Source organism: Eucyclogobius newberryi, unplaced genomic scaffold, assembly GCF_026437365.1.
Source record: "Eucyclogobius newberryi isolate DKJ021-1_F unplaced genomic scaffold, fEucNew1.0.hap1 SCAF_6, whole genome shotgun sequence".
Taxonomy (NCBI): domain Eukaryota; kingdom Metazoa; phylum Chordata; class Actinopteri; order Gobiiformes; family Gobiidae; genus Eucyclogobius; species Eucyclogobius newberryi.
The window spans coordinates 1,683,377-1,709,649 of NW_027316278.1; the positions used below are offsets into that span (position 1 = coordinate 1,683,377).

A 26,273-nucleotide genomic window follows, 5' to 3' on the forward strand; every position below is an offset into this window, starting at 1 on the left:
TTCCATCAGTACATCCAGAAACACCGGTAGGTCCCACCCCAAGATGGCAGCTACAGGCAACCTTTCCACTACCCCCACGGTCGGCAAATAAGGTTGCTCATCCACCACCAAAGTGAGCTCCGTTGTAGGGTAGGAATGTCTGTCCCCATGCACACAACAAATGTCTTCCTGCCGGCTATAATCCACCAGGCCTGTTGGCACTAAATCCCTTCGGACCAGAGTCAAAAAGCTGCCAGAGTCTACGAGGGCAATCACGGATGCACCATTAATAGTGACCTCCTTGAAACGCTGCTGCCTTCTTACAGCACCTCCGTCTTCAGCACGGGGTGTGTAACAAGCACCAGTAAGTTTAGCTTTCCTGAGGGGGCAGATAAGCTCCTTACCGGGGCCACGATGACTGGATGCCAGGCCAGGGTCTCCCGGTACATGTGGATTGGTTCTGGTTACTGGTCGGGGCTGCGACGATTGCTGACGGCCGAAACCACCTTCATAAGCAGCTGGGCCTCCACGCCGCGCGTTGAGATACTGCAGCGCTAGCTTGGCTGCCGCTAACCCCTCGGTTGGTTCGTGTTCCTTCACCCAGGTGCGGATGTCTGCAGGGAAGACTCAGAGAAGCTGTTCTAAAATGATCTGCTCACCGATCTGCTCCTTTGTGTGCTGCTCCGGCCGAACCCACCGTCGGTAGAGTCCCTTTAATCGGTGGTAGGTCTCCGTGGGGTTCTCGCCGGGTGGAATTGTCATAAACCGGAACTGCTGACGATAAGTCTGCGGTGAGACATCAAACTTTGTCAGGAGGGCGGCCTTCAGGTTCGGGTCTCCTCATCCATTGCTGTGTAAGCCTCTAGCACCTTGCCAGAGAGTAGAGGCATCAGGCGACACGCCCACTCACACTGCTGCTGCTGCTGCTGTTCTCTGTGTGTCCACACGAGGACAGTCTCATTCTTGTGTTGAACATCTGAAACTTCCTCTGACCTTTGACCTCATGCTTATCTTTAAGTTTACAGTTCGATGTCATCCATGAGGTTGTTGGCTCCTCCTCCAGACGAGACGATGGAGGCGGAGATAAACTGTGTGTGTTTCAGGGCGGAGCTCGGTCCTGGAGCTGGACGAACAGATCGACTTCATGAGTGAGCAGAGGTCAGAGGTCACACTCTATGGTACGACCCCTGAGATAGCAGAGGTCAAAGGTCACACTGTGTTTTCCCCCTCTGGTTTAGCTCCACCCTCTCAAACAAGCCCTTCCCCCACAGAGACGGCGACCAATCACAGTTCCCTGGCTCCTCCCACAGCGGTGACCAATCACAGCTCGGCTCTGCTCAGCGCGGTCAGCAAGCCCCACCCACTTTCTGATAATAGCGTTTTTATTGGTTGGTTTCATTTTTGTGTCTTAAACGTCCATAAGTCAAACGTGTCCAAATGTTCAAAAGTAAAAGTCCTCAAAGCGTGTGACACGCCCCCTGGAGGACGCTCTCTCATGTGACACGCCCCCTGGTGCACGCTCTCTCATGTGACACGCCCCCTGGAGGACGCTCTCTCATGTGACACGCCCCCTGGTGCACGCTCTCTCATGTGACACGCCCCCTGGAGGACGCTCTCTCATGTGACACGCCCCCTGGTGCACGCTCTCTCATGTGACACGCCCCCTGGAGGACGCTCTCTCATGTGACACGCCCCCTGGAGGACGCTCTCTCATGTGACACGCCCCCTGGTGCACGCTCTCTCATGTGACACGCCCCCTGGAGGACGCTCTCTCATGTGACACGCCCCCTGGAGGACGTTCTCTCATGTGACCCGCCCCCTGGAGGACGTTCTCTCATGTGACACGCCCCCTGGAGGACGCTCTCTCATGTGACACGCCCCCTGGAGGACGTTCTTTCATGTGACACGCCCCCTGGAGGACGTTCTCTCATGTGACACGCCGCCTGGAGGACGTTCTCTCATGTGACACGCCCCCTGGAGGACGCTCTCTCATGTGACACGCCCCCTGGAGGACGCTCTCTCATGTGACACGCCCCCTGGAGGATGCTCACATGTGACACGCCCCCTGGAGGACGCTCTCTCATGTGACACGCCCCCTGGAGGACGCTCACATGTGACACGCCCCCTGGAGGACGCTCTCTCATGTGACACGCCCCCTGGAGGACGCTCTCTCATGTGACACGCCCCCTGGAGGATGCTCACATGTGACACGCCCCCTGGAGGACGCTCACGTGTGTCACGCCCCATGGAGGACGCTCTCATGTGACACGCCCCCTGGAGGATGCTCTCATGTGACACGCCCCCTGGAGGACACGTCCCCTGGAGGACGTCTCTCATGTGACACGCCCCTGGAGGACGTTCTCTCATGTGACACGCCCCCTGGAGGACGTTCTCTCATGTGACACGCCGCCTGGAGGACACTCTCTCATGTGACACGCCCCCTGGAGGATGTTCTCATGTGACACGCCCCCTGGAGGACACTCACATGTGACACGCCCCCTGGAGGATGTTCTCATGTGACACGCCCCCTGGAGGACACTCACATGTGACACGCTCCCTGGAGGACGCTCTCATGTGACAGCGCCCCCTGGAGGACACGTCCCCTGGAGGACACATCCCCTGGAGGACACTCACGTGTGACACGCCCCCTTGAGGACACTCACATGTGACACGCCCCTTGGAGGACGCTCTCATGTGACAGCGCCCCCTGAAGGACACGTTCCCTGGAGGACACGCCCCTGGAGGACCGGGACGCTCCCTGAGGCTGAGACGTTCTTCACGACACAAACATCATGAGTCACAAACAGAAGAATGGATCTTTTGAACGACGTTCCTGACGACGCGGTGAAACGTCACGAGTGGAAACTGAACAGAATCGTTTAATCTGGAACTAAAGAAACAACTACAGCTCAGATCTTTAGCTCGTTTAAGACTTTCATGTTGTGGATCTGTAACATTCTCCATTTCTCATTCATCTTCAGACTCTCGTGTCTTAAACTGACACAAACATATTTGACCCGTGTGTTTGACTCGTGTGTTTGACTCGTGTGTTTGACCCGCGTGTTTGACTCGTGTGTTTGACTCGTGTGTTTGACCCGCGTGTTTGACCCGTGTGTTTGACCCGTGTGTTTGACCCGTGTGTTTGACCCGTGTGTTTGACTCGTGTGTTTGACCCGTGTGTTTGACCCGTGTGTTTGACTCGTGTGTTTGACCCGTGTGTTTGACCCGTGTGTTTGACCCGTGTGTTTGACTCGTGTGTTTGACTCGTGTGTTTGACTCGTGTGTTTGACCCGTGTGTTTGACTCGTGTGTTTGACTCGTGTGTTTGACTCGTGTGTTTGACCCGTGTGTTTGACTCGTGTGTTTGACTCGTGTGTTTGACCCGCGTGTTTGACCCGTGTGTTTGACCCGTGTGTTTGACCCGTGTGTTTGACCCGTGTGTTTGACCCGTGTGTTTGACCCGTGTGTTTGACTCGTGTGTTTGACTCGTGTGTTTGACTCGTGTGTTTGACCCGTGTGTTTGACTCGTGTGTTTGACTCGTGTGTTTGACTCGTGTGTTTGACCCGTGTGTTTGACTCGTGTGTTTGACTCGTGTGTTTGACCCGCGTGTTTGACCCGTGTGTTTGACCCGTGTGTTTGACCCGTGTGTTTGACCCGTGTGTTTGACCTGTGTGTTTGACCCGTGTGTTTGACTCGTGTGTTTGACCCGTGTGTTTGACCCGTGTGTTTGACCCGTGTGTTTGACTCGTGTGTTTGACCCGTGTGTTTGACCCGTGTGTTTGACCCGTGTGTTTGACTCGTGTGTTTGACTCGTGTGTTTGACCCGTGTGTTTGTGTTTGACCCGTGTGTTTGACCCGTGTGTTTGACTCGTGTGTTTGACCCGTGTGTTTGACCCGTGTGTTTGACCCGTGTGTTTGTGTTTGACCCTTGTGTTTGACCCGTGTGTTTGACTCGTGTGTTTGACCCGTGTGTTTGACCCGTGTGTTTGACCCGTGTGTTTGACCCGTGTGTTTGTGTTTGACCCTTGTGTTTGACCCGTGTGTTTGACTCGTGTGTTTGACCCGTGTGTTTGACCCGTGTGTTTGACCCGTGTGTTTGACTCGTGTGTTTGACCCGTGTGTTTGACCCGTGTGTTTGACCCGTGTGTTTGACCCGTGTGTTTGACCCGTGTGTTTGACTCGTGTGTTTGACCCGTGTGTTTGACCCGTGTGTTTGACCCGTGTGTTGTTGGTCGCTCAGAGTTCTGGAGTCATCTCAGATGTTCCTCACAAAAGAAGCTCTTTGTCCCTGATTTGCTCCGCCCCCTGAAGGGAGCAGCGGCTCCACGTCGTGACGCGTTCACCCTGAATTCCCGAGACACTTAAACTGGCTCAGTCTGTGACTCGGGACATTCTCCGCAGCTTTAGGATCATCTCAGACTCTGGACTAAACCAAGAGAAACATTTTACAAATATACGTTTTGTTTTGAATCCTATTTTAACCTTTTTTAAATCAAGAAAAATCCTGTGATTCTGTGATTTTTTGTTTTTACAAATGAAATCTTTGTCTCGTTTTTGTCCTTCAATGAACTTAGTCTGACACTTGATACAGTCGAGTGTTTTTGGTCCATTTTGGTCCTCTTCGTGCTGTGGAACGTCTTTGTTGTCCTCCTCATGGTGTAGAACATCTCGGTGGTCCTCCTCGTGGTGAAGAACGTCTTTGTTGTCCTCCTCATGGTGTAGAACATCTCGGTGGTCCTCCTCGTGGTGAAGAACGTCTTGGTGGTCCTCCTCATGGTGTAGAACATCTCGGTGGTCCTCCTCGTGCTGTAGAACGTCTTTGTTGTCCTCCTCATGGTGTAGAACATCTCGGTGGTCCTCCTTGTGGTGTAGAACGTCTTGGTGGTCCTCCTCGTGGTGTAGAACGTCTTGGTGGTCCTCCTCGTGGTGTAGAACGTCTCGGTGGTCCTCCTCGTGCTGTAGAACGTCTTTGTTGTCCTCCTCATGGTGTAGAACATCTCGGTGGTCCTCCTTGTGGTGTAGAACGTCTTGGTGGTCCTCCTCGTGGTGTAGAACGTCTCGGTGGTCCTCCTTGTGGTGTAGAACGTCTTGGTGGTCCTTCTCGTGGTGTAGAACGTCTCGGTGGTCCTCCTCGTGCTGTAGAACGTCTTTGTTGTCCTCCTCGTGGTGTAGAACGTCTTGGTGGTCCTGGTGGTGTAGAAGATGTCTTCAGCTGGTGGTTCTTCGTCTCTGCTCTCGCTGCCGCTCACTTTCTGTCTTCATCTGTTCTCAGTGATGAGCAGCGTCTTCATCGTCACTGGATCCATCGCTCTGATGATCGCCGGAGCCTGCTGGGTCAGGTGAGAAACACTGAGCTTCACCTGAGCTTCACCTCAGCTTCACCTGAGCTTCACCTGAGCTTCACCTCAGCTTCACCTGAGCTTCACCTCAGCTTCATCTCAGCTTCACCTCAGCTTTCTCCTCAGCTTCACCTGAGCTTCACCTCAGCTTCACCTGGGCTTGTCCTCAGCTTCAGCTGAGCTTCAACTGAGCTTCAACTGAGCTTCGCCTCAGCTTCATCTCAGCTTCAGCTGAGCTTCACCTGAGCTTCACCTCAGCTTCACTTGAGCTTCACCTCAGCTTCCCCTGAGCTTCACTTGAGCTTCACTTGAGCTTCACCTCAGCTTCACCTGAGCTTCACCTGAGCTTCACCTCAGCGTCACCTGAGCTTCACCTGAGCTTCACCTCAGCTTCACCTCAGCTTCACTTGAGCTTCACTTGAGCTTCACTTGAGCTTCACCTCAGCTTCACCTGAGCTTCACTTGAGCTTCACCTCAGCTTCACCTCAGCTTCACCTCAGCTTCACTTGAGCTTCACTTGAGCTTCACCTCAGCTTCACCTGAGCTTCACTTGAGCTTCAACTGAGCTTCATCTCAGCTTCATGTCAGCTTCACATGAGCTTCACCTGAGCTTCACCTCAGCTTCATGTCAGATTAACCTGAGCTTCACCTGAGCTTCACCTCAGCTTCACATGAGATTCATTTCAGCTTCACCTGCGCTTCACCTCAGCTTCACCTCAGCTTCACCAGAGTTTCACCTGAGCTTCACTTCAGCTTCACCTGAGCTTCACCTCAGCTTCAACTGAGCTTCACCTGAACTTCACCTCAGCTTAATCTCAGCTTCACCTGAGCTTCACCTCAGCTTCACCTCAGCTTCACCTGAGCTTCAACTGAGCTTCAACTGAGCTTCACCTCATCTTCACCTGAGCTTCACCTGAGCTTCACCTCAGCTTCACCTGAGCTTCACCCCAGCTTCACCTCAGCTTCACTTGAGCTTCACTTGAGCTTCACCTAGGCTTCCCCTGAGCTTCACTTGAGCTTCACTTGAGCTTCACCTCAGCTTCACCTCAGCTTCACCTCAGCTTCACCTCAGCTTCACTTGAGCTTCACTTGAGCTTCACCTCAGCTTCACCTCAGCTTCACCTGATCTTCACCTCAGCTTCATCTCAGCTTCACCTGAGCTTCACCTCAGCTTCACCTAAGCTTCACCTGAGCTTCAACTGAGCTTCACCTCAGCTTCATCTCAGCTTCACATGAGTTTCACCTGAGCTTCACCTCAGCTTCATCTCAGCTTCACCTGAGCTTCACCTGAGCTTCACCTCAGCTTCACCTCAGCTTCACCTGAGCTTCACCTGAGCTTCACCTCAGCTTCACCTGAGCTTCACCTCAGCTTCATCTCAGCTTCACCTGAGCTTCACCTGAGCTTCACCTCAGCTTCACCTCAGCTTCACCTGAGCTTCACTTGAGCTCCACCTCAGCTTCACCTCAGCTTCACATGAGCTTCACCTGAGCTTCACCTCAGCTTCATCTCAGCTTCACCTGAGCTTCACCTCTGCTTCACCTGAGCTTCACATGAGCTTCACCTCAGCTTCACCTGAGCTTCACCTCTGCTTCACTTGAGCTTCACCTGAGCTTCACCTCAGCTTCACCTGAGCTTCACTTGAGCTTAACCTCAGCTTCACCTGAGCTTCACCTCAGCTTCACCTGAGCTTCACCTCTGCTTCATTTGAGCTTCACCTGAGCTTCACCTGAGATTCACCTCAGCTTCACCTCGGCTTCACCTGAGCTTCACTTGAGCTTCACCTCAGCTTCCCCTGAGCTTCACTTGAGCTTCACTTGAGCTTCACCTCAGCTTCACCTCAGCTTCACCTCAGCTTCACCTCAGCTTCACTTGAGCTTCACTTGAGCTTCACCTGATCTTCACCCCAGCTTCATCTCAGCTTCACCTGAGCTTCACTTGAGCTTCACCTCAGCTTCACCTTAGCTTCACCTGAGCTTCAACTGAGCTTCACCTCAGCTTCATCTCAGCTTCACATGAGCTTCACCTGAGCTTCACCTCAGCTTCATCTCAGCTTCACCTGAGCTTCACCTGAGCTTCACCTCAGCTTCACCTCAGCTTCACCTGAGCTTCACCTGAGCTTCACCTCAGCTTCACCTGAGCTTCATTTCAGCTTCACCTGCGCGTCACCTGCGCTTCACCTCAGCTTCACCTGAGCTTCACCTGAGCTTCACCTCAGCTTCACCTCAGCTTCTTCACAGCTTCACCTCAGCTTCACCTCAGCTTCACTTGAGCTTCACTCGAGCTTCACCTTAGCTTCCCCTGAGCTTCACTTGAGCTTCACCTCAGCTTCACCCCAGCTTCACCTCAGCTTTACCTCAGCTTCACTTGAGCTTCACTTGAGCTTCACTTGAGCTTCACCTCAGCTTCACCTGAGTTTCAATTGAGCTTCACCTGAGCTTCAGTTGAGCTTCACTTGAGCTTCACTTGAGCTTCACCTCAGCTTCACCTGAGCTTCACCTGAGCTTCACTTGAGCTTCACCTCAGCTTCACCTCAGCTTCACCTCAGCTTCACCTGAGCTTCACCTGAGTTTCACCTCAGCTTCATCTCAGCTTCACCTGAGCTTCACCTCAGCTTCACCAGAGCTTCAACTGAGCTTCACCTCAGCTTCATCTCAGCTTCACATGAGCTTCACCTGAGCTTCACCTCAGCTTCATCTCAGCTTCACGTGAGTTTCACCTGAGCTTCACCTCAGCTTCATCTCACCTTCACCTGAGCTTCACCTGAGCTTCACCTCAGCTTCACCTGAGCTTCACTTGAGCTTTACTTGAGCTTCACCTCAGCGTCACTTGAGCTTCACCTCAGCTTCACCTCAACTTCACTTGAGCTTCACTTTAGCTTCAACGCAGCTTCACCTGAGCTTCACTTGAGCTTCACCTCAGCTTCACTTGAGCTTCACTTGAGCTTCAACGCAGCTTCACCTGAGCTTCACTTGAGCTTCACCTCAACTTCACCTCAGCTTCACTTGAGCTTCACTTGAGCTTCACTTAAGCTTCACCTCAGCTTCACCTGAGCTTCACTTGAGCTTCACTTGAGTTTCACTTGAGCTTCACTTGAGCTTCACCTCAGCTTTACCTCAGCTTCACTTGAATTTCACTTGAGCTTCAACTCAGCTTCCCCTGAGCTTCACTTGAGCTTCACTTGAGCTTCACCTCAGCTTCACCTCAGCTTCACTTGAGCTTCACTTCAGCTTCACTTGATCTTCACCTCAGCTTCACCTGAGCTTCACTTGAGCTTCACCTGAGCTTCACTTGAGCTTCACTTGAGCTTCACTTGAGCTTCACTTGAGCTTCACCTCAGCTTCATCTCAGCTTCACCTCAGCTTCACCTCAGCTTCACTTGAGCTTCACCTGAGCTTCACCTCAGCTTCACCTGAGCTTCACTTGAGCTTCACCTCAGCTTCATCTCAGCTTCACCTCAGCTTCACCTCAGCTTCACTTGAGCTTCACCTGAGCTTCACCTCAGCTTCACCTGAGCTTCACCTCAGCTCCACCTTAGCTTCACCTGAGCTTCAATTGAGCGTCACCTCAGCTTCATCTCAGCTTCACCTGAGCGTCACCTGAGCTTCATCTCAGCTTCACCTGAGCTTCACCTCAGCTTCATCTCAGTTCACATGAGCTTCACCTGAGCTTCACCTCAGCTTCATCTCAGCTTCACCTGAGCTTCACCTGAGCTTCACCTCAGCTTCACCTCAGCTTCACTTGAGCTTCACCTGAGCTTCACCTCAGCTTCATCTCAGCTTCACCTGAGCTTCACCTGAGCTTCACTTGAGCTTCACCTCAACTTCACCTCAGCTTCACTTGAGCTTCACTTGAGCTTCAGTTAAGCTTCACCTCAGCTTCACCTGAGCTTCACTTGAGCTTCACTTGAGTTTCACTTGAGCTTCACTTGAGCTTCACCTCAGCTTTACCTCAGCTTCACTTGAAATTCACTTGAGCTTCAACTCAGCTTCCCCTGAGCTTCACTTGAGCTTCACTTGAGCTTCACCTCAGCTTCACCTCAGCTTCACTTGAGCTTCACTTGAGCTTCACCTCAGCTTCACCTGAGCTTCACTTGAGCTTCACCTGAGCTTCACTTGAGCTTCACTTGAGCTTCACTTGAGCTTCACCTCAGCTTCACCTGAGCTTCACCTCAGCTTCACCTCAGCTTCACCTCAGCTTCACCTGAGCTTCACCTGAGCTTCACCTCAGCTTCACCTGAGCTTCACCTCAGCTCCACCTTAGCTTCACCTGAGCTTCAATTGAGCGTCACCTCAGCTTCATCTCAGCTTCACCTGAGCGTCACCTGAGCTTCATCTCAGCTTCACCTGAGCTTCACCTGAGCTTCAACTGAGCTTCACCTCAGCTTCATCTCAGCTTCACATGAGCTTCACCTGAGCTTCACCTCAGCTTCATCTCAGCTTCACCAGAGCTTCACCTGAGCTTCACCTCAGCTTCACCTCAGCTTCACCTGAGCTTCACCTGAGCTTCACCTCAGCTTCACCTCAGCTTCACCTGAGCTTCACCTGAGCTTCACCTCAGCTTCACCTGAGCTTCACCTCAGCTTCATCTCAGCTTCACCTGAGCTTCACCTGAGCTTCACCTCAGCTTCACCTCAGCTTCACCTGAGCTTCACTTGAGCTCCACCTCAGCTTCACCTCAGCTTCGCATGAGCTTCACCTGAGCTTCACCTCAGCTTCATCTCAGCTTCACCTGAGCTTCACCTCTGCTTCACCTGAGCTTCACATGAGCTTCACCTCAGCTTCACCTGAGCTTCACCTCTGCTTCACTTGAGCTTCACCTGAGCTTCACCTCAGCTTCACCTGAGCTTCACCTGAGCTTCACCTCAGCTTCACCTGAGCTTCACCTCAGCTCCACCTTAGCTTCACCTGAGCTTCAATTGAGTGTCACCTCAGCTTCATCACAGCTTAACATGAGTTTCACCTCTGCTTCACCTGAGCTTCACATGAGCTTCACCTCAGCTTCACCTGAGCTTCACCTCTGCTTCACTTGAGCTTCACCTCAGCTTCATCTCAGCTTCATCTGAGCGTCACCTGAGCTTCACCTCAGCTTCACCTGAGCTTCACCTGAGATTCACCTGAGCTTCACCTCAGCTTCACCCGAGCTTCATCTCAGCTTCACCTGAGCGTCACCTGAGCTTCACCTCAGCTTCACCTGAGATTCACCTGAGCTTCACCTCAGCTTCACCTGAGCTTCATCTCAGCTTCACCTGAGCTTCACCTCAGCTTCACCTCAGCTTCACCTGAGCTTCACCTGAGCTTCACCTCAGCTTCACCTCAGCTTCACCTGAGCTTCACTTGAGCTTCACTTAAGCTTCACCTCAGCTTCACCTCAGCTTCACGTCAGCTTCACTTGAGCTTCACTTGAGCCTCACTTGAGTTTTACCTCAGCTTCACCTGAGCTTCACCTGAGCTTCACTTGAGCTTCACCTCAGCTTCAACTGAGCTTCACCTCAACTTCATCACAGCTTCACATGAGCTTCACCTGAACTTCACCTCAGCTTCATCTCAGCTGCACCTGAGCGTCACCTGAGCTTCACCTCAGCTTCATCTCAGCTTCACCTGAGCTTCACTGGAGTTTCACCTCAGCTTCACCTCAGCTTCACCTGAGCTTCACTTGAGCTTCACTTGAGCTTCACCTCAGCTTCATCTCAGCTTCACCTGAGCTTCACTTGAGCTTCACCTGAGCTTCACCTCAGCTTCACCTCAGCTTCATCTCAGCTTCACCTGAGCTTCACCTGAGCTTCACCTCAGCTTCATCTCAGCTTCACCTGAGCTTCACCTGAGCTTCACCTCAGCTTCACCTCAGCTTCACCTGAGCTTCACTTGAGCTCCACCTCAGCTTCACCTCAGCTTCACATGAGCTTCACCTGAGCTTCACCTCAGCTTCATCTCAGCTTCACCTGAGCTTCACCTCTGCTTCACCTGAGCTTCACATGAGCTTCACCTCAGCTTCACCTGAGCTTCACCTCTTCTTCACTTGAGCTTCACCTGAGCTTCACCTCAGCTTCACCTCGGCTTCACCTGAGCTTCACTTGAGCTTCACTTGAGCTTCACCTCAGCTTCACCTGAGCTTCACTTGAGCTTCACTTGAGCTTCACCTCAGCTTCAACTAAGCTTCACCCAAGCTTCACCTCAGCTTCACCTGAGCTTCACCTCAGCTTCATCTCAGCTTCACTTGAGCTTCACTTGAGCTTCACCTCAGCTTCACCTGAGCTTCACTTGAGATTCACCTCAGCTTCACCTGAGCTTCACTTCAGCTTCATCTCAGCTTCACCTCAGCTTCATCTCAGCTTCACCTGAGCTTCACCTGAGCTTCACCTCAGCTTCACCTGAGCTTCACCTGAGCTTCATCTCAGTTTCATCTCAGCTTCATCTCAGCTTCACCTCAGCTTCATCTCAGCTTCACCTCAGCTTCACCTCAGCTTCATCTCAGCTTCACCTGAGCTTCACCTGAATTTCATCTCAGCTTCATCTCAGCTTCACCTCAGCTTCATCACAGCTTCACCTGAGCTTCACTTCAGCTTCACCTCAGCTTCATCTCAGCTTCATCACAGCTTCACCTGAGCTTCACCTCAGCTTCACCTGAGCTTCACCTGAGCTTCACCTCAGCTTCATCTCAGCTTCACCTCAGCCTCATCACAGCTTCACCTGAGCTTCACTTCAGCTTCACCTCAGCTTCATCACAGCTTCACCTGAGCTTCACCTCAGCTTCACCTGAGCTTCACCTGAGCTTCACCTCAGCTTCATCTCAGCTTCTCCTCAGCTTCATCACAGCTTCACCTGAGCTTCACTTCAGCTTCATCTCAGCTTCATCTCAGCTTCATCTCAGCTTCATCTCAGCTTCACCTGAATAGCTGCTGTTTTAATAAAACTGTTGAGGTGAAGAAACATCTCCAGCTTCTTTTGGTTGTACCTGCTGCTCCCCCTGCAGTTTACAGAGGGCACTGCGTTTGTCTCAGGAGGTGGATTATGGACCCATGAGGCCCCACACCTTCAACAACCTGGTGAGTACACTCTAATGAAGCTCTAATGAAGCTCTAATAGAACTTTAATAGAACTCTAATGAAACTCTAATGAAACTCTAATAAAACTCTATTAAAACTCTGCTGTCCCTCCTCTCGTCCCTTGGAGCCTGGAGACCGGCGTCAGGTGCAGAGCGCTCAGATGTTTCACTACAAACACCAGCGGCAACAGCTGCTCCTCATCCACAAGTGAGAAGTTATACTGATGTTCAAGCTGTTGTTTAAGTAGATTCATGTTCAAGCTGTTGTTTTAGTAGATTCATGTTCAAGCTGTTGTTTTAGTAGATTCATTTTAAAGCTGTTGTTTTAGTAGATTCATGTTCAAGCTGTTGTTTTAGTAGATTCATGTTCAAGCTGTTGTTTTAGTAGATTCATATTCAAGCTGTTGTTTTAGTAGACTCATGTTAAAGCTGTTGTTTTAGTAGATTCATGTTCAAGCTGTTGTTTTAGTAGATTCATGTTAAAGCTGTTGTTTTAGTAGATTCATGTTCAAGCTGTTGTTTTAGTAGACTCATGTTAAAGCTGTTGTTTTAGTAAATTCATGTTCAATCTGTTGTTTTAGTAGATTCATGTTAAGCTGTTGTTTTAGTTACTAAAACAACAGCTTGAACATGAATCTACTAAAATTTTGTAGATTCATGTTCAAGCTGTTGTTTTAGTAGATTCATGTTCAAGCTGTTGTTTTAGTAGATTCATATTCAAGCTGTTGTTTTAGTAGACTCATGTTAAAGCTGTTGTTTTAGTAGATTCATGTTCAAGCTGTTGTTTTAGTAGATTCATGTTAAAGCTGTTGTTTTAGTAGATTCATGTTCAAGCTGTTGTTTTAGTAGACTCATGTTAAAGCTGTTGTTTTAGTAAATTCATGTTCAATCTGTTGTTTTAGTAGATTCATGTTAAGCTGTTGTTTTAGTAGATTCATGTTAAAGCTGTTGTTTTAGTAGATTCATGTTAAGCTGTTGTTTTAGTAGATTCAGGTTCAAGCTGTTGTTTTAGTAGATTCATATTCAAGCTGTTGCTTCAGTAGATTCATGTTAAAATGTTGTTTTAGTAGATTCATGTTCAAGCTGTTGCTTTAGTAGATTCATGTTCAAGCTGTTGTTTTAGTAGATTCATATTCAAGCTGTTGTTTTAGTAGACTCATGTTCAAGCTGTTGTTTTAGTAGATTCATTTTAAAGCTGTTGTTTTAGTAGATTTATGTTCAAGCTGTTGTTTTAGTAGATTCATGTTCAAGCTGTTGTTTTAGTAGATTCATGTTAAGCTGTTGTTTTAGTAGATTCAGGTTCAAGCTGTTGTTTTAGTAGATTCATATTCAAGCTGTTGCTTCAGTAGATTCATGTTAAAATGTTGTTTTAGTAGATTCATGTTCAAGCTGTTGCTTCAGTATATTCATGTTAAAATGTTGTTTTAGTAGATTCATGTTAAAATGTTGTTTTAGTAGATTCATGTTAAAATGTTGTTTTAGTAGATTCATGTTCAAGCTGTTGCTTTAGTAGATTCATGTTCAAGCTGTTGCTTTAGTAGATTTATGTTCAAGCTGTTGTTTTAGTAGATTCATGTTCAAGCTGTTGTTTTAGTAGATTCAGGTTGAAGCTGTTGTTTTAGTAGATTCATGTTAAAGCTGTTGCTTTAGTAGATTTATGTTAAAGCTGTTGCTTTATTAGATTCATGTTCAAGCTGTTGTTTTAGTAGATTCATGTTAAGCTGTTATTTTAATAAATTCATGTTCAAGCTGTTGTTTTAGTAGATTCATGTTCAAGCTGTTGTTTTAGTAGATTCATGTTCAAGCTGTTGTTTTAGTAGACTCATGTTAAAGCTGTTGTTTTAGTAGACTCATGTTCAAGCTGTTGTTTTAGTAGATTCATGTTCAAGCTGCTGTTTTAGTAGATTCATGTTCAAGCTGTTTTAGTAGATTCATGTTCAAGTTGTTGTTTTAGTAGATTCATGTTAAGCTGTTGTTTTAGTAGATTCATGTTCAAGCTGTTCTTTTAGTAGATTCATGTTCAAGCTGTTGTTTTAATAGATTCATGTTAAGCTGTTGTTTTAGTAGATTCATGTTCAAGCTGTTGTTTTAGTAGATTCATGTTCAAGCTGTTGTTTTAGTAGATTCATGTTCAAGCTGTTGTTTTAATAGATTCATGTTGAAGCTGTTGTTTTAGTAGATTCATGTTCAAGCTGTTGTTTTAGTAGATTCATGTTCAAGCTGTTGTTTTAGTAGATTCATGTTCAAGCTGTTGTTTTAGTAGATTCATGTTCAAGCTGTTGTTTTAGTAGATTCATGTTCAAGCTGTTGTTTTAGTAGATTCATGTTCAAGCTGTTGTTTTAATAGATTCATGTTCAAGCTGTTGTTTTAATAGATTCATGTTAAAGCTGTTGTTTTTGCTCAGACTCAGAGAAAGTCCCAAAGTGCCAGACTCCGGAGCCTCGACAGACGAGGAGAACGACGAGGGCGATTTCACATTTTACGAGTGTCCAGGACTCGCTCCGGTCAGTTCAGACGATCACGTGACGCTTCAGTTCACGTGACGCTTCAGTTCACGTGACGCTTCAGTTCACGTGACGCTTCAGTTCACGTGACGCTTCAGTTCAGACGATCACGTGACGCTTCAGTTCAGACGATCACGTGACGCTTCAGTTCACGTGACGCTTCAGTTCAGACGATCACGTGACGCTTCAGTTCAGACGATCACGTGACGCTTCAGTTCAGACGATCACGTGACGCTTCAGTTCACGTGACGCTTCAGTTCACGTGACGCTTCAGTTCAGACGATCACGTGACGCTTCAGTTGAACATTTGAGCCGTTTAGTTTGACTTTAGAAAGAGATGAAAGTGAGAGAGTCTGAGCTGAATCGGTGACGTGTTCCATCCAGAGAAAGAGCCAGCTCTGTGTTTGTGACCATCTGACCAAGTCTTGACCGCTCAGGCTCCGGGTCAGGGTCAGGGTCAAGGTCAAGGTCAAGGTCAGGCTCCGGGGTCAAACTCGGGGTCAGGATCAAGGTCAGGCTCAGGCTCCGGGTCAGGCTCCGGGTCAGGCTCAGGCTCCGGGTCAGGGTCCGGGTCAGGGTCAGGCTCCGGGTCAGGCTCAGGCTCCGGGTCAGGCTCCGGGTCAGGCTCCGGGTCAGGCTCAGGCTCCGGGTCAGGCTCCGGGTCAGGCTCAGGCTCCGGGTCAGGCTCAGGCTAAGGCTCCGGGTCAGGCTCCGGGTCAGGCTCAGGCTCCGGGTCAGGCTCCGGGTCAGGCTCAGGCTCCGGGTCAGGCTCCGGGTCAGGGTCAGGCTCCGGGTCAGGCTCAGGCTCAGGCTCCGGGTCAGGCTCCGGGTCAGGCTCAGGCTCCGGGTACGGCTCAGGCTCAGGCTCCGGGTCAGGCTCCGGGTCAGGCTCAGGCTCCGGGTCAGGCTCCGGGTCAGGGTCAGGCTCCGGGTCAGGCTCAGGCTCCGGGTCAGGCTCCGGGTCAGGCTCAGGCTCCGGGTCAGGCTCAGGCTCCGGGTCAGGCTCCGGGTCAGGGTCAGGCTCCGGGTCAGGCTCAGGCTCCGGGTCAGGCTCCGGGTCAGGGTCAGGCTCCGGGTCAGGCTCAGGCTAAGGCTCCGGGTCAGGCTCCGGGTCAGGCTCAGGCTCCGGGTCAGGCTCAGGCTCAGGCTCAGGCTCCGGGTCAGGCTCCGGGTCAGGCTCAGGCTCAGGCTCCGGGTCAGGCTCCGGGTCAGGCTCAGGCTCCGGGTCAGGCTCCGGGTCAGGCTCAGGCTCCGGGTCAGGCTCAGGCTAAGGCTCCGGGTCAGGCTCCGGGTCAGGCTCAGGCTCCGGGTCAGGCTCAGGCTCCGGGTCAGGCTCCGGGTCAGGCTCAGGCTCCGGGTCAGGCTCCGGGTCAGGCTCAGGCTCCGGGTCAGGCTCCGGGTCAGGCTCCGGGTCAGGCTCAGGCTCCGGGTCAGGCTCCGGGTCAGGCTCAGGCTCCGGGTCAGGCTCAGGCTCCGGGTCAGGCTCCGGGTCAGGGTCAGGCTCCGGGTCAGGCTCAGGCTCCGGGTCAGGCTCCGGGTCAGGGTCAGGCTCCGGGTCAGGCTCAGGCTCAGGCTCAGGCTCCGGGTCAGGCTCCGGGTCAGGCTCAGGCTCCGGGTCAGGCTCAGGCTCAGGCTCCGGGTCAGGCTCCGGGTCAGGCTCAGGCTCCGGGTCAGGCTCCGGGTCAGGCTCAGGCTCCGGGTCAGGCTCCGGGTCAGGCTCAGGCTCCGGGTCAGGCTCAGGCTCCGGGTCAGGCTCCGGGTCAGGCTCCGGGTCAGGCTCCGGGTCAGGGTCAGGCTCCGGGTCAGGGTCAGGCTCCGGGTCAGGGTCAGGCTCCGGGTCAGGCTCAGGCTCAGGCTCCGGGTCAGGCTCCGGGTCAGGCTCAGGCTCAGGCTCCGGGTCAGGCTCAGGCTCAGGCTCCGGGTCAGGCTCCGGGTCAGGCTCAGGCTCCGGGTCAGGCTCCGGGTCAGGGTCAGGCTCCGGGTCAGGCTCAGGCTCCGGGTCAGGCTCCGGGTCAGGCTCAGGCTCCGGGTCAGGCTCAGGCTCCGGGTCAGGCTCCGGGTCAGGGTCAGGCTCCGGGTCAGGCTCAGGCTCCGGGTCAGGCTCCGGGTCAGGGTCAGGCTCCGGGTCAGGGTCAGGCTCCGGGTCAGGCTCAGGCTCCGGGTCAGGCTCCGGGTCAGGCTCAGGCTCCGGGTCAGGCTCAGGCTCAGGCTCAGGCTCCGGGTCAGGCTCCGGGTCAGGCTCAGGCTCAGGCTCCGGGTCAGGCTCCGGGTCAGGCTCAGGCTCCGGGTCAGGCTCAGGCTAAGGCTCCGGGTCAGGCTCCGGGTCAGGCTCAGGCTCCGGGTCAGGCTCCGGGTCAGGCTCCGGGTCAGGCTCAGGCTCCGGGTCAGGCTCCGGGTCAGGGTCAGGCTCCGGGTCAGGCTCAGGCTCCGGGTCAGGCTCCGGGTCAGGGTCAGGCTCCGGGTCAGGCTCAGGCTCAGGCTCCGGGTCAGGCTCCGGGTCAGGCTCAGGCTCCGGGTCAGGCTCAGGCTCAGGCTCCGGGTCAGGCTCCGGGTCAGGCTCAGGCTCCGGGTCAGGCTCCGGGTCAGGGTCAGGCTCCGGGTCAGGCTCAGGCTCCGGGTCAGGCTCCGGGTCAGGCTCAGGCTCCGGGTCAGGCTCAGGCTCCGGGTCAGGCTCCGGGTCAGGGTCAGGCTCCGGGTCAGGCTCAGGCTCCGGGTCAGGCTCCGGGTCAGGGTCAGGCTCCGGGTCAGGCTCAGGCTAAGGCTCCGGGTCAGGCTCCGGGTCAGGCTCAGGCTCCGGGTCAGGCTCAGGCTCAGGCTCAGGCTCCGGGTCAGGCTCCGGGTCAGGCTCAGGCTCAGGCTCCGGGTCAGGCTCCGGGTCAGGCTCAGGCTCAGGCTCAGGCTCCGGGTCAGGCTCCGGGTCAGGCTCAGGCTCAGGCTCCGGGTCAGGCTCCGGGTCAGGCTCAGGCTCCGGGTCAGGCTCCGGGTCAGGCTCAGGCTCCGGGTCAGGCTCAGGCTAAGGCTCCGGGTCAGGCTCCGGGTCAGGCTCAGGCTCCGGGTCAGGCTCCGGGTCAGGCTCCGGGTCAGGCTCAGGCTCCGGGTCAGGCTCAGGCTCCGGCTCAGGCTCCGGGTCAGGCTCCGGGTCAGGCTCAGGCTCCGGGTCAGGCTCCGGGTCAGGGTCAGGCTCCGGGTCAGGCTCAGGCTCCGGGTCAGGCTCCGGGTCAGGCTCAGGCTCCGGGTCAGGCTCAGGCTCCGGGTCAGGCTCCGGGTCAGGGTCAGGCTCCGGGTCAGGCTCAGGCTCAGGCTCCGGGTCAGGCTCCGGGTCAGGGTCAGGCTCCGGGTCAGGCTCAGGCTCAGGCTCAGGCTCCGGGTCAGGCTCCGGGTCAGGCTCAGGCTCCGGGTCAGGCTCCGGGTCAGGCTCCGGGTCAGGCTCAGGCTCCGGGTCAGGGTCAGGCTCCGGGTCAGGCTCCGGGTCCGGGTCAGGGTCAGGCTCCGGGTCAGGCTCAGGCTCCGGGTCAGGCTCAGGCTCCGGGTCAGGGTCAGGCTCCGGGTCAGGCTCAGGCTCCGGGTCAGGCTCCGGGTCAGGCTCCGGGTCAGGCTCAGGGTCAGGCTCAGGCTCCGGGTCAGGCTCAGGCTCAGGCTCCAGGTCAGGCTCCGGGTCAGGCTCAGGCTCCGGGTCAGGCTCCGGGTCAGGCTCCGGGTCAGGCTCCGGGTCAGGGTCAGGCTCCGGGTCAGGCTCAGGCTCCGGGTCAGGCTCAGGCTCCGGGTCAGGCTCCGGGTCAGGCTCAGGCTCCGGGTCAGGCTCAGGCTCCGGGTCAGGCTCAGGCTAAGGCTCCGGGTCAGGCTCCGGGTCAGGCTCAGGCTCCGGGTCAGGCTCCGGGTCAGGCTCCGGGTCAGGCTCAGGCTCCGGGTCAGGCTCCGGGTCAGGGTCAGGCTCCGGGTCAGGCTCAGGCTCCGGGTCAGGCTCCGGGTCAGGGTCAGGCTCCGGGTCAGGCTCAGGGTCAGGCTCAGGCTCCGGGTCAGGCTCCGGGTCAGGGTCAGGCTCCGGGTCAGGCTCAGGCTCCGGGTCAGGCTCCGGGTCAGGCTCAGGCTCCGGGTCAGGGTCAGGCTCCGGGTCAGGCTCAGGCTCCGGGTCAGGGTCAGGCTCCGGGTCAGGCTCAGGCTCCGGGTCAGGGTCAGGCTCCGGGTCAGGCTCAGGCTCCGGGTCAGGCTCCGGGTCAGGCTCAGGCTCCGGGTCAGGCTCCGGGTCAGGCTCAGGCTCCGGGTCAGGCTCAGGCTCCGGGTCAGGCTCCGGGTCAGGCTCCGGGTCAGGCTCAGGCTCCGGGTCAGGGTCAGGCTCCGGGTCAGGCTCAGGCTCCGGGTCAGGGTCAGGCTCCGGGTCAGGCTCAGGCTCCGGGTCAGGGTCAGGCTCCGGGTCAGGCTCCGGGTCAGGCTCCGGGTCAGGGTCAGGCTCCGGGTCAGGCTCAGGCTCCGGGTCAGGGTCAGGCTCCGGGTCAGGCTCCGGGTCAGGCTCAGGCTCCGGGTCAGGCTCAGGCTCCGGGTCAGGCTCAGGGTCAGGCTCAGGCTCCGGGTCAGGCTCAGGGTCAGGCTCAGGCTGACCCAGGCTTGTCTGAGATTCTGTAGTTTTGATTGTCCGAGTCAAAGCTCCGCTCAGAGCTCACTTCAGACTTTCACATGGAAATAAAAGTCAAAACAAAAGTTTAAATTGAATTATTTGTGAATTCTCGTGCAGTTTTATTCACACAGAAACTGAACCGACTCTAAATATTGTGTTTCTTTGTTTCTTTGTTTCTTTGTTTCTTTGAGCTCAGAGCGGTGAGATGGAGGTGAAAAACCCGCTCTTCAACGACTCCACGCTCTCTTTCCACAAATGTCACAAGTAAAACCAGCGCCACCTGCAGCTCGCCTTTGGAAGCGTCTACGGGAACAGCGCCCCCTGGAGTTAAAACAGCAGAAACAGACTTTTACAGCCACAAAATGGTCACTTTTGACTTCAGAGAGTTGTTTTAAACCGTCTGAAATGATTAAAAAATGTCCAAACGTCTCGTCAGCTTCAGTTTCCACCGTCCAATCAGAGTCTGGCAAAACCACATGTGACCAAAGAGAAAACGACTTTGTTTGTTTTCATCAGAGAATAAATCTATCTCTGATTTTCATCACTTTATTCATAAGTATTCTCTCTGAAGCTTCAGATTTACACATTTATTTGAGTCAAATGTGTTTAAAAAGTCTCAATGTTCAGTAGAAATTGTGTTTTGACGTCGAACACTAAAATAATCCTCAGTTACAGAATATTATTCACATATTATTTCACTTTTGACTTGTATTTACCTGTTTTCCTTCTGCCACGTGTTCCTTCGATGTTGAGTTTGTAAATTTTCTGTGATTCAAAAGAAATCTTTTAAAATCGTTTGGTCAAAACTTTAGTCCTGATCATCATTTTATTTCATTTTGTATAATTTCATAGAATTTTTGATTTTGATTTAAAAAGAAAAGAAAAGAAAAGTAAAACACACAACATAAAACATCCTAATTAAATGAAAATTGTGCTGGAGGTCATTGTGCTGGAGGTCATTGTGCTGGAGGTCATTGTGCTGGAGGTCATTGAGCTGGAGGTCATTGTGCTGGAGGTCATTGTGCTGGAGGTCCTTGTGCTGGAGGTCATTGTGCTGGAGGTCATTGAGCTGCAGGTCATTGTGCTGGAGGTCATTGTGCTGGAGGTCATTGTGCTGGAGGTCATTGTGCTGGAGGTCATTGAGCTGGAGGTCATTGTGCTGGAGGTCATTGTGCTGGAGGTCCTTGTGCTGGAGGTCATTGTGCTGGAGGTCATTGAGCTGGAGGTCATTGTGCTGGAGGTCATTGTTCTGGAGGTCATTGTGCTGGAGGTCATTGAGCTGCAGGTCATTGTGCTGGAGGTCATTGTGCTGGAGGTCATTGTGCTGGAGGTCATTGTGCTGGAGGTCATTGTGCTGGAGGTCCTTGTGCTGGAGGTCATTGTGCTGGAGGTCATTGTGCTGGAGGTCATTGTGCTGGAGGTCATTGTACTGGAGGTCATTGTGCTGGAGGTCATTGTGCTGGAGGTCCTTGTGCTGGAGGTCATTGTGCTGGAGGTCATTGAGCTGGAGGTCATTGTGCTGGAGGTCATTGTGCTGGAGGTCATTGTGCTGGAGGTCATTGTGCTGGAGGTCATTGTGCTGGAGGTCATTGAGCTGGAGGTCATTGTGCTGGAGGTCATTGTGCTGGAGGTCATTGTGCTGGAGGTCATTGTGCTGGAGGTCATTGTACTGGAGGTCATTGTGCTGGAGGTCATTGTGCTGGAGGTCATTGTGCTGGAGATCATTGAGCTGGAGGTCATTGTGCTGGAGGTCATTGTGCTGGAGGTCATTGTGCTGGAGGTCATTGTGCTGGAGGTCATTGTGCTGGAGGTCATTGTACTGGAGGTCATTGTGCTGGAGGTCATTGTGCTCTATCTGAGCAGATAGTCTCACTGAAGCCTCCAGTTCGACTGTAAGAAACCTCAGAGTCTCATTTAAAGCTCATATAAATCAAGTCTGTAAAACAGACTCTTTCATCTGTGTAATAAAGATCAAATCTGAAGCATCCGGCCTAAAAGTGAAGCTCATGTAGCTGAAGGTGTTAGCGTTAGCATACGTCATGTAGCTGAAGGTGTTAGCGTTAGCATACGTCATGTAGCTGAAGGTGTTAGCGTTAGCATACGTCATGTAGCTGAAGGTGTTAGCGTTAGCATACGTCATGTAGCTGAAGGTGTTAGCGTTAGCATACGTCATGTAGCTGAAGGTGTTAGCGTTAGCATACGTCATGTAGCTGAAGGTGTTAGCGTTAGCATACGTCATGTAGCTGAAGGTGTTAGCGTTAGCATACGTCATGTAGCTGAAGGTGTTAGCGTTAGCATACGTACATCTATTCACCATGATCTCTAATCTGTTATTATTTTAAACTTAAACAGGTTTTTGGTCTAATATTTTATAAAATACATTTTCCCAATAAAATGTGACTCATGTTTTTTTTCTTTTCTATTGTGCTTTTTTTGGCTGGTGCGACTTATGATACGGAACCTGCTCATCCTCGATTGGTGTAAAACTATCATTTATAATATAAATGATACTGCTGCAGAACACTGACTTTAGAGATGTAGGAGCTGCAGAACACTGACTTTAGAGATGTAGGAGCTGCAGAACACTGACTTTAGAGATGTAGGAGCTGCAGAACACTGACTTTAGAGATGTAAGAGCTGCAGAACACTGACTTTAGAGATGTAGGAGAGCTGCAGAACACTGACTTTAGAGATGTAAGAGCTGCAGAACACTGACTTTAGAGATGTAGGAGAGCTGCAGAACACTGACTTTAGAGATGTAAGAGCTGCAGAACACTGACTTTAGAGATGTAGGAGCTGCAGAACACTGACTTTAGAGATGTAGGAGCTGCAGAACACTGACTTTAGAGATGTAGGAGAGCTGCAGAACACTGACTTTAGAGATGTAAGAGCTGCAGAACACTGACTTTAGAGATGTAGGAGCTGCAGAACACTGACTTTAGAGATGTAGGAGCTGCAGAACACTGACTTTAGAGATGTAGGAGAGCTGCAGAACACTGACTTTAGAGATGTAGGAGAGCTGCAGAAAACTGACATCAGAGATGTAGAAGCTGCAGAACACTGACTTTAGAGATGTAGGAGCTGCAGAACACTGACTTTAGAGATGTAGGAGCTGCAGAACACTGACTTTAGAGATGTAGGAGCTGCAGAACACTGACTTTAGAGATGTAGGAGCTGCAGAACACTGACTTTAGAGATGTAAGAGCTGCAGAACACTGACTTTAGAGATGTAGGAGCTGCAGAACACTGACTTTAGAGATGTAGGAGCTGCAGAACACTGACTTTAGAGATGTAAGAGCTGCAGAACACTGACTTTAGAGATGTAGGAGAGCTGCTGAACACTGACTTTAGAGATGTAGGAGCTGCAGAACACTGACTTTAGAGATGTAGGAGAGCTGCAGAACACTGACTTTAGAGATGTAAGAGCTGCAGAACACTGACTTTAGAGATGTAGGAGCTGCAGAACACTGACTTTAGAGATGTAGGAGAGCTGCAGAACACTGACTTTAGAGATGTAGGAGAGCTGCAGAAAACTGACATCAGAGATGTAGAAGCTGCAGAACACTGACTTTAGAGATGTAGGAGCTGCAGAACACTGACTTTAGAGATGTAGGAGCTGCAGAACACTGACTTTAGAGATGTAGGAGCTGCAGAACACTGACTTTAGAGATGTAGGAGAGCTGCAGAACACTGACTTTAGAGATGTAAGAACTGCAGAACACTGACTTTAGAGATATAGGAGCTGCAGAACACTGACTTTAGAGATGTAGGAGAGCTGCAGAACACTGACTTTAGAGATGTAGGAGAGCTGCAGAACACTGACTTTAGAGATGTAGGAGCTGCAGAACACTGACTTTAGAAATGTAGGAGCTGCAGAACACTGACTTTAGAGATGTAGGAGAGCTGCAGAACACTGACTTTAGAGATGTAGGAGAGCTGCAGAACACTGACTTTAGAGATGTAGGAGAGCTGCAGAACACTGACTTTAGAGATGTAGGAGAGCTGCAGAAAACTGACATCAGAGATGTAGGAGCTGCAGAACACTGACTTTAGAGATGTAGGAGCTGCAGAACACTGACTTTAGAGATGTAGGAGAGCTGCAGAACACTGACTTTAGAGATGTAGGAGAGCTGCAGAACACTGACTTTAGAGATGTAGGAGCTGCAGAACACTGACTTTAGAGATGTAGGAGCTGCAGAACACTTACTTTAGAGATGTAGGAGCTGCAGAACACTGACTTTAGAGATGTAGGAGCTGCAGAACACTGACTTTAGAGATGTAGGAGCTGCAGAACACTTACTTTAGAGATGTAGGAGCTGCAGAACACTGACTTTAGAGATGTAGGAGCTGCAGAACACTGACTTTAGAGATGTAGGAGCTGCAGAACACTGACTTTAGAGATGTAGGAGCTGCAGAACACTGACTTTAGAGATGTAGGAGCTGCAGAACACTGACATTAGAGATGTAGGAGCTGCAGAACACTGACTTTAGAGATGTAGGAGCTGCAGAACACTGACATTAGAGATGTAGGAGCTGCAGAACACTGACTTTAGAGATATAGGAGAGCTGCAGAACACTGACTTTAGAGATGTAGGAGAGCTGCAGAACACTGACTTTAGAGATGTAGGAGAGCTGCAGAACACTGACTTTAGAGATGTAGGAGCTGCAGAACACTGACTTTAGAGATGTAGGAGCTGCAGAACACTGACTTTAGAGATGTAGGAGCTGCAGAACACTGACTTTAGAGATGTAGGAGAGCTGCAGAACACTGACTTTAGAGATGTAGGAGAGCTGCAGAAAACTGACATCAGAGATGTAGGAGCTGCAGAACACTGACTTTAGAAATGTAGGAGCTGCAGAACACTGACTTTAGAGATGTAGGAGAGCTGCAGAACACTGACTTTAGAGATGTAGGAGAGCTGCAGAACACTGACTTTAGAGATGTAGGAGAGCTGCAGAACACTGACTTTAGAGATGTAGGAGAGCTGCAGAAAACTGACATCAGAGATGTAGGAGCTGCAGAACACTGACTTTAGAGATGTAGGAGCTGCAGAACACTGACTTTAGAGATGTAGGAGAGCTGCAGAACACTGACTTTAGAGATGTAGGAGAGCTGCAGAACACTGACTTTAGAGATGTAGGAGCTGCAGAACACTGACTTTAGAGATGTAGGAGCTGCAGAACACTTACTTTAGAGATGTAGGAGCTGCAGAACACTGACTTTAGAGATGTAGGAGCTGCAGAACACTGACTTTAGAGATGTAGGAGCTGCAGAACACTTACTTTAGAGATGTAGGAGCTGCAGAACACTGACTTTAGAGATGTAGGAGCTGCAGAACACTGACTTTAGAGATGTAGGAGCTGCAGAACACTGACTTTAGAGATGTAGGAGCTGCAGAACACTGACTTTAGAGATGTAGGAGCTGCAGAACACTGACATTAGAGATGTAGGAGCTGCAGAACACTGACTTTAGAGATGTAGGAGCTGCAGAACACTGACATTAGAGATGTAGGAGCTGCAGAACACTGACTTTAGAGATATAGGAGAGCTGCAGAACACTGACTTTAGAGATGTAGGAGAGCTGCAGAACACTGACTTTAGAGATGTAGGAGAGCTGCAGAACACTGACTTTAGAGATGTAGGAGCTGCAGAACACTGACTTTAGAGATGTAGGAGCTGCAGAACACTGACTTTAGAGATGTAGGAGCTGCAGAACACTGACTTTAGAGATGTAGGAGAGCTGCAGAACACTGACTTTAGAGATGTAGGAGAGCTGCAGAAAACTGACATCAGAGATGTAGGAGCTGCAGAACACTGACATTAGAGATGTAGGAGCTGCAGAACACTGACTTTAGAGATGTAGGAGCTGCAGAACACTGACTTTAGAGATGTAGGAGCTGCAGAACACTGACTTTAGAGATGTAGGAGCTGCAGAACACTGACTTTAGAGATGTAGGAGCTGCAGAACACTGACTTTAGAGATGCAGGAGCTGCAGAACACTGACTTTAGAGATGTAGGAGAGCTGCAGAACACTGACTTTAGAGATGTAGGAGAGCTGCAGAACACTGACTTTAGAGATGTAGGAGCTTCAGAACACTGACTTTAGAGATGTAGGAGAGCTGCAGAACACTGGCCTAGTACAGCCTGCCAACCGGTCTGGAGAGACGGGAGATGGCGGAGGAGAGTGGATGGGGGATCGAAGACGTTCTGGACGGCGTGGAGGAGCAGCCTTTTCTGCCTGCACGTGCCCGGAAACGTAAAAAGTCCCTTAGCTCGTCCGAGGGTTCTGGGAATGAGCAGCAGGATGAGGCTGAAGCTATTGATATCCGGGGTGAGAGCAGAGACTGTAAGGTGATCATAAAGCTTGCACAGGATAGTGCATCCTTTAAGGAGTGGAATTCAGTGGCATTGTCAAAGAGCCTAACTGTAGCTGTGGGAGTGATCAAGAGTGCGAGTGTCCTTAGAGATGGCTCGCTGCTGGTCGTGTGCAAGGACGCGGCTCAGCAACGGAAGGCGATTGGAACTAAACGTCTGGGTGGAAAGGACATTCTTGTGTCTGATGCTGAAAGGAACATGGTCAGAGGAGTTATCGTAGGTGTCCCTACGGCGACGTCTGTGGATGAAGTTAAGGAGAATTTGACTGGAGTTACGGTGGTGGACGCTAGGCGTTTGAAGATGACCCGATTTGGGGTAAGATGTGACAGCTTGTCGGTAATGGTAACACTTGAAGGGAGGTGCCTGCCTAGTAAGGTGTTCATTGGGTACATGTGCTATAGCGTCAGGCCATATGTTCC

General features: G+C 51.6%; 1 protein-coding gene across 1 annotated transcript; it reads left to right on the forward strand.

The window, feature by feature from the left end:
* Positions 1-1,070: 1,070 nt before the first annotated feature.
* On the forward strand, positions 1,071-19,973 carry LOC140346369 (neural proliferation differentiation and control protein 1-like). The gene is made up of 7 exons (XM_072432381.1): positions 1,071-1,157; positions 1,218-1,367; positions 5,252-5,318; positions 12,289-12,361; positions 12,489-12,568; positions 14,766-14,865; positions 19,674-19,973. The coding sequence occupies exons 1-7, from the start codon at positions 1,124-1,126 to the stop codon at positions 19,743-19,745; spliced, it is 576 nt and encodes a 191-aa protein (XP_072288482.1). The 5' UTR covers positions 1,071-1,123; the 3' UTR covers positions 19,746-19,973.
* Positions 19,974-26,273: the final 6,300 nt, after the last annotated feature.

What these genes read in the sequence shown, in the direction of transcription:
- LOC140346369 (XM_072432381.1), top strand. Translation starts at nt 1,124, where the DNA reads ATGAGTGAGCAGAGGTCAGAGGTCACACTCTATG. An exon ending in GTCAGAGGTCACACTCTATG is followed by an intron (nt 1,158 to 1,217) that starts GTACGACCCCTG and finishes CCTCTGGTTTAG; the next exon opens with CTCCACCCTCTCAAACAAGC. An exon ending in TGATAATAGCGTTTTTATTG is followed by an intron (nt 1,368 to 5,251) that starts GTTGGTTTCATT and finishes ATCTGTTCTCAG; the next exon opens with TGATGAGCAGCGTCTTCATC.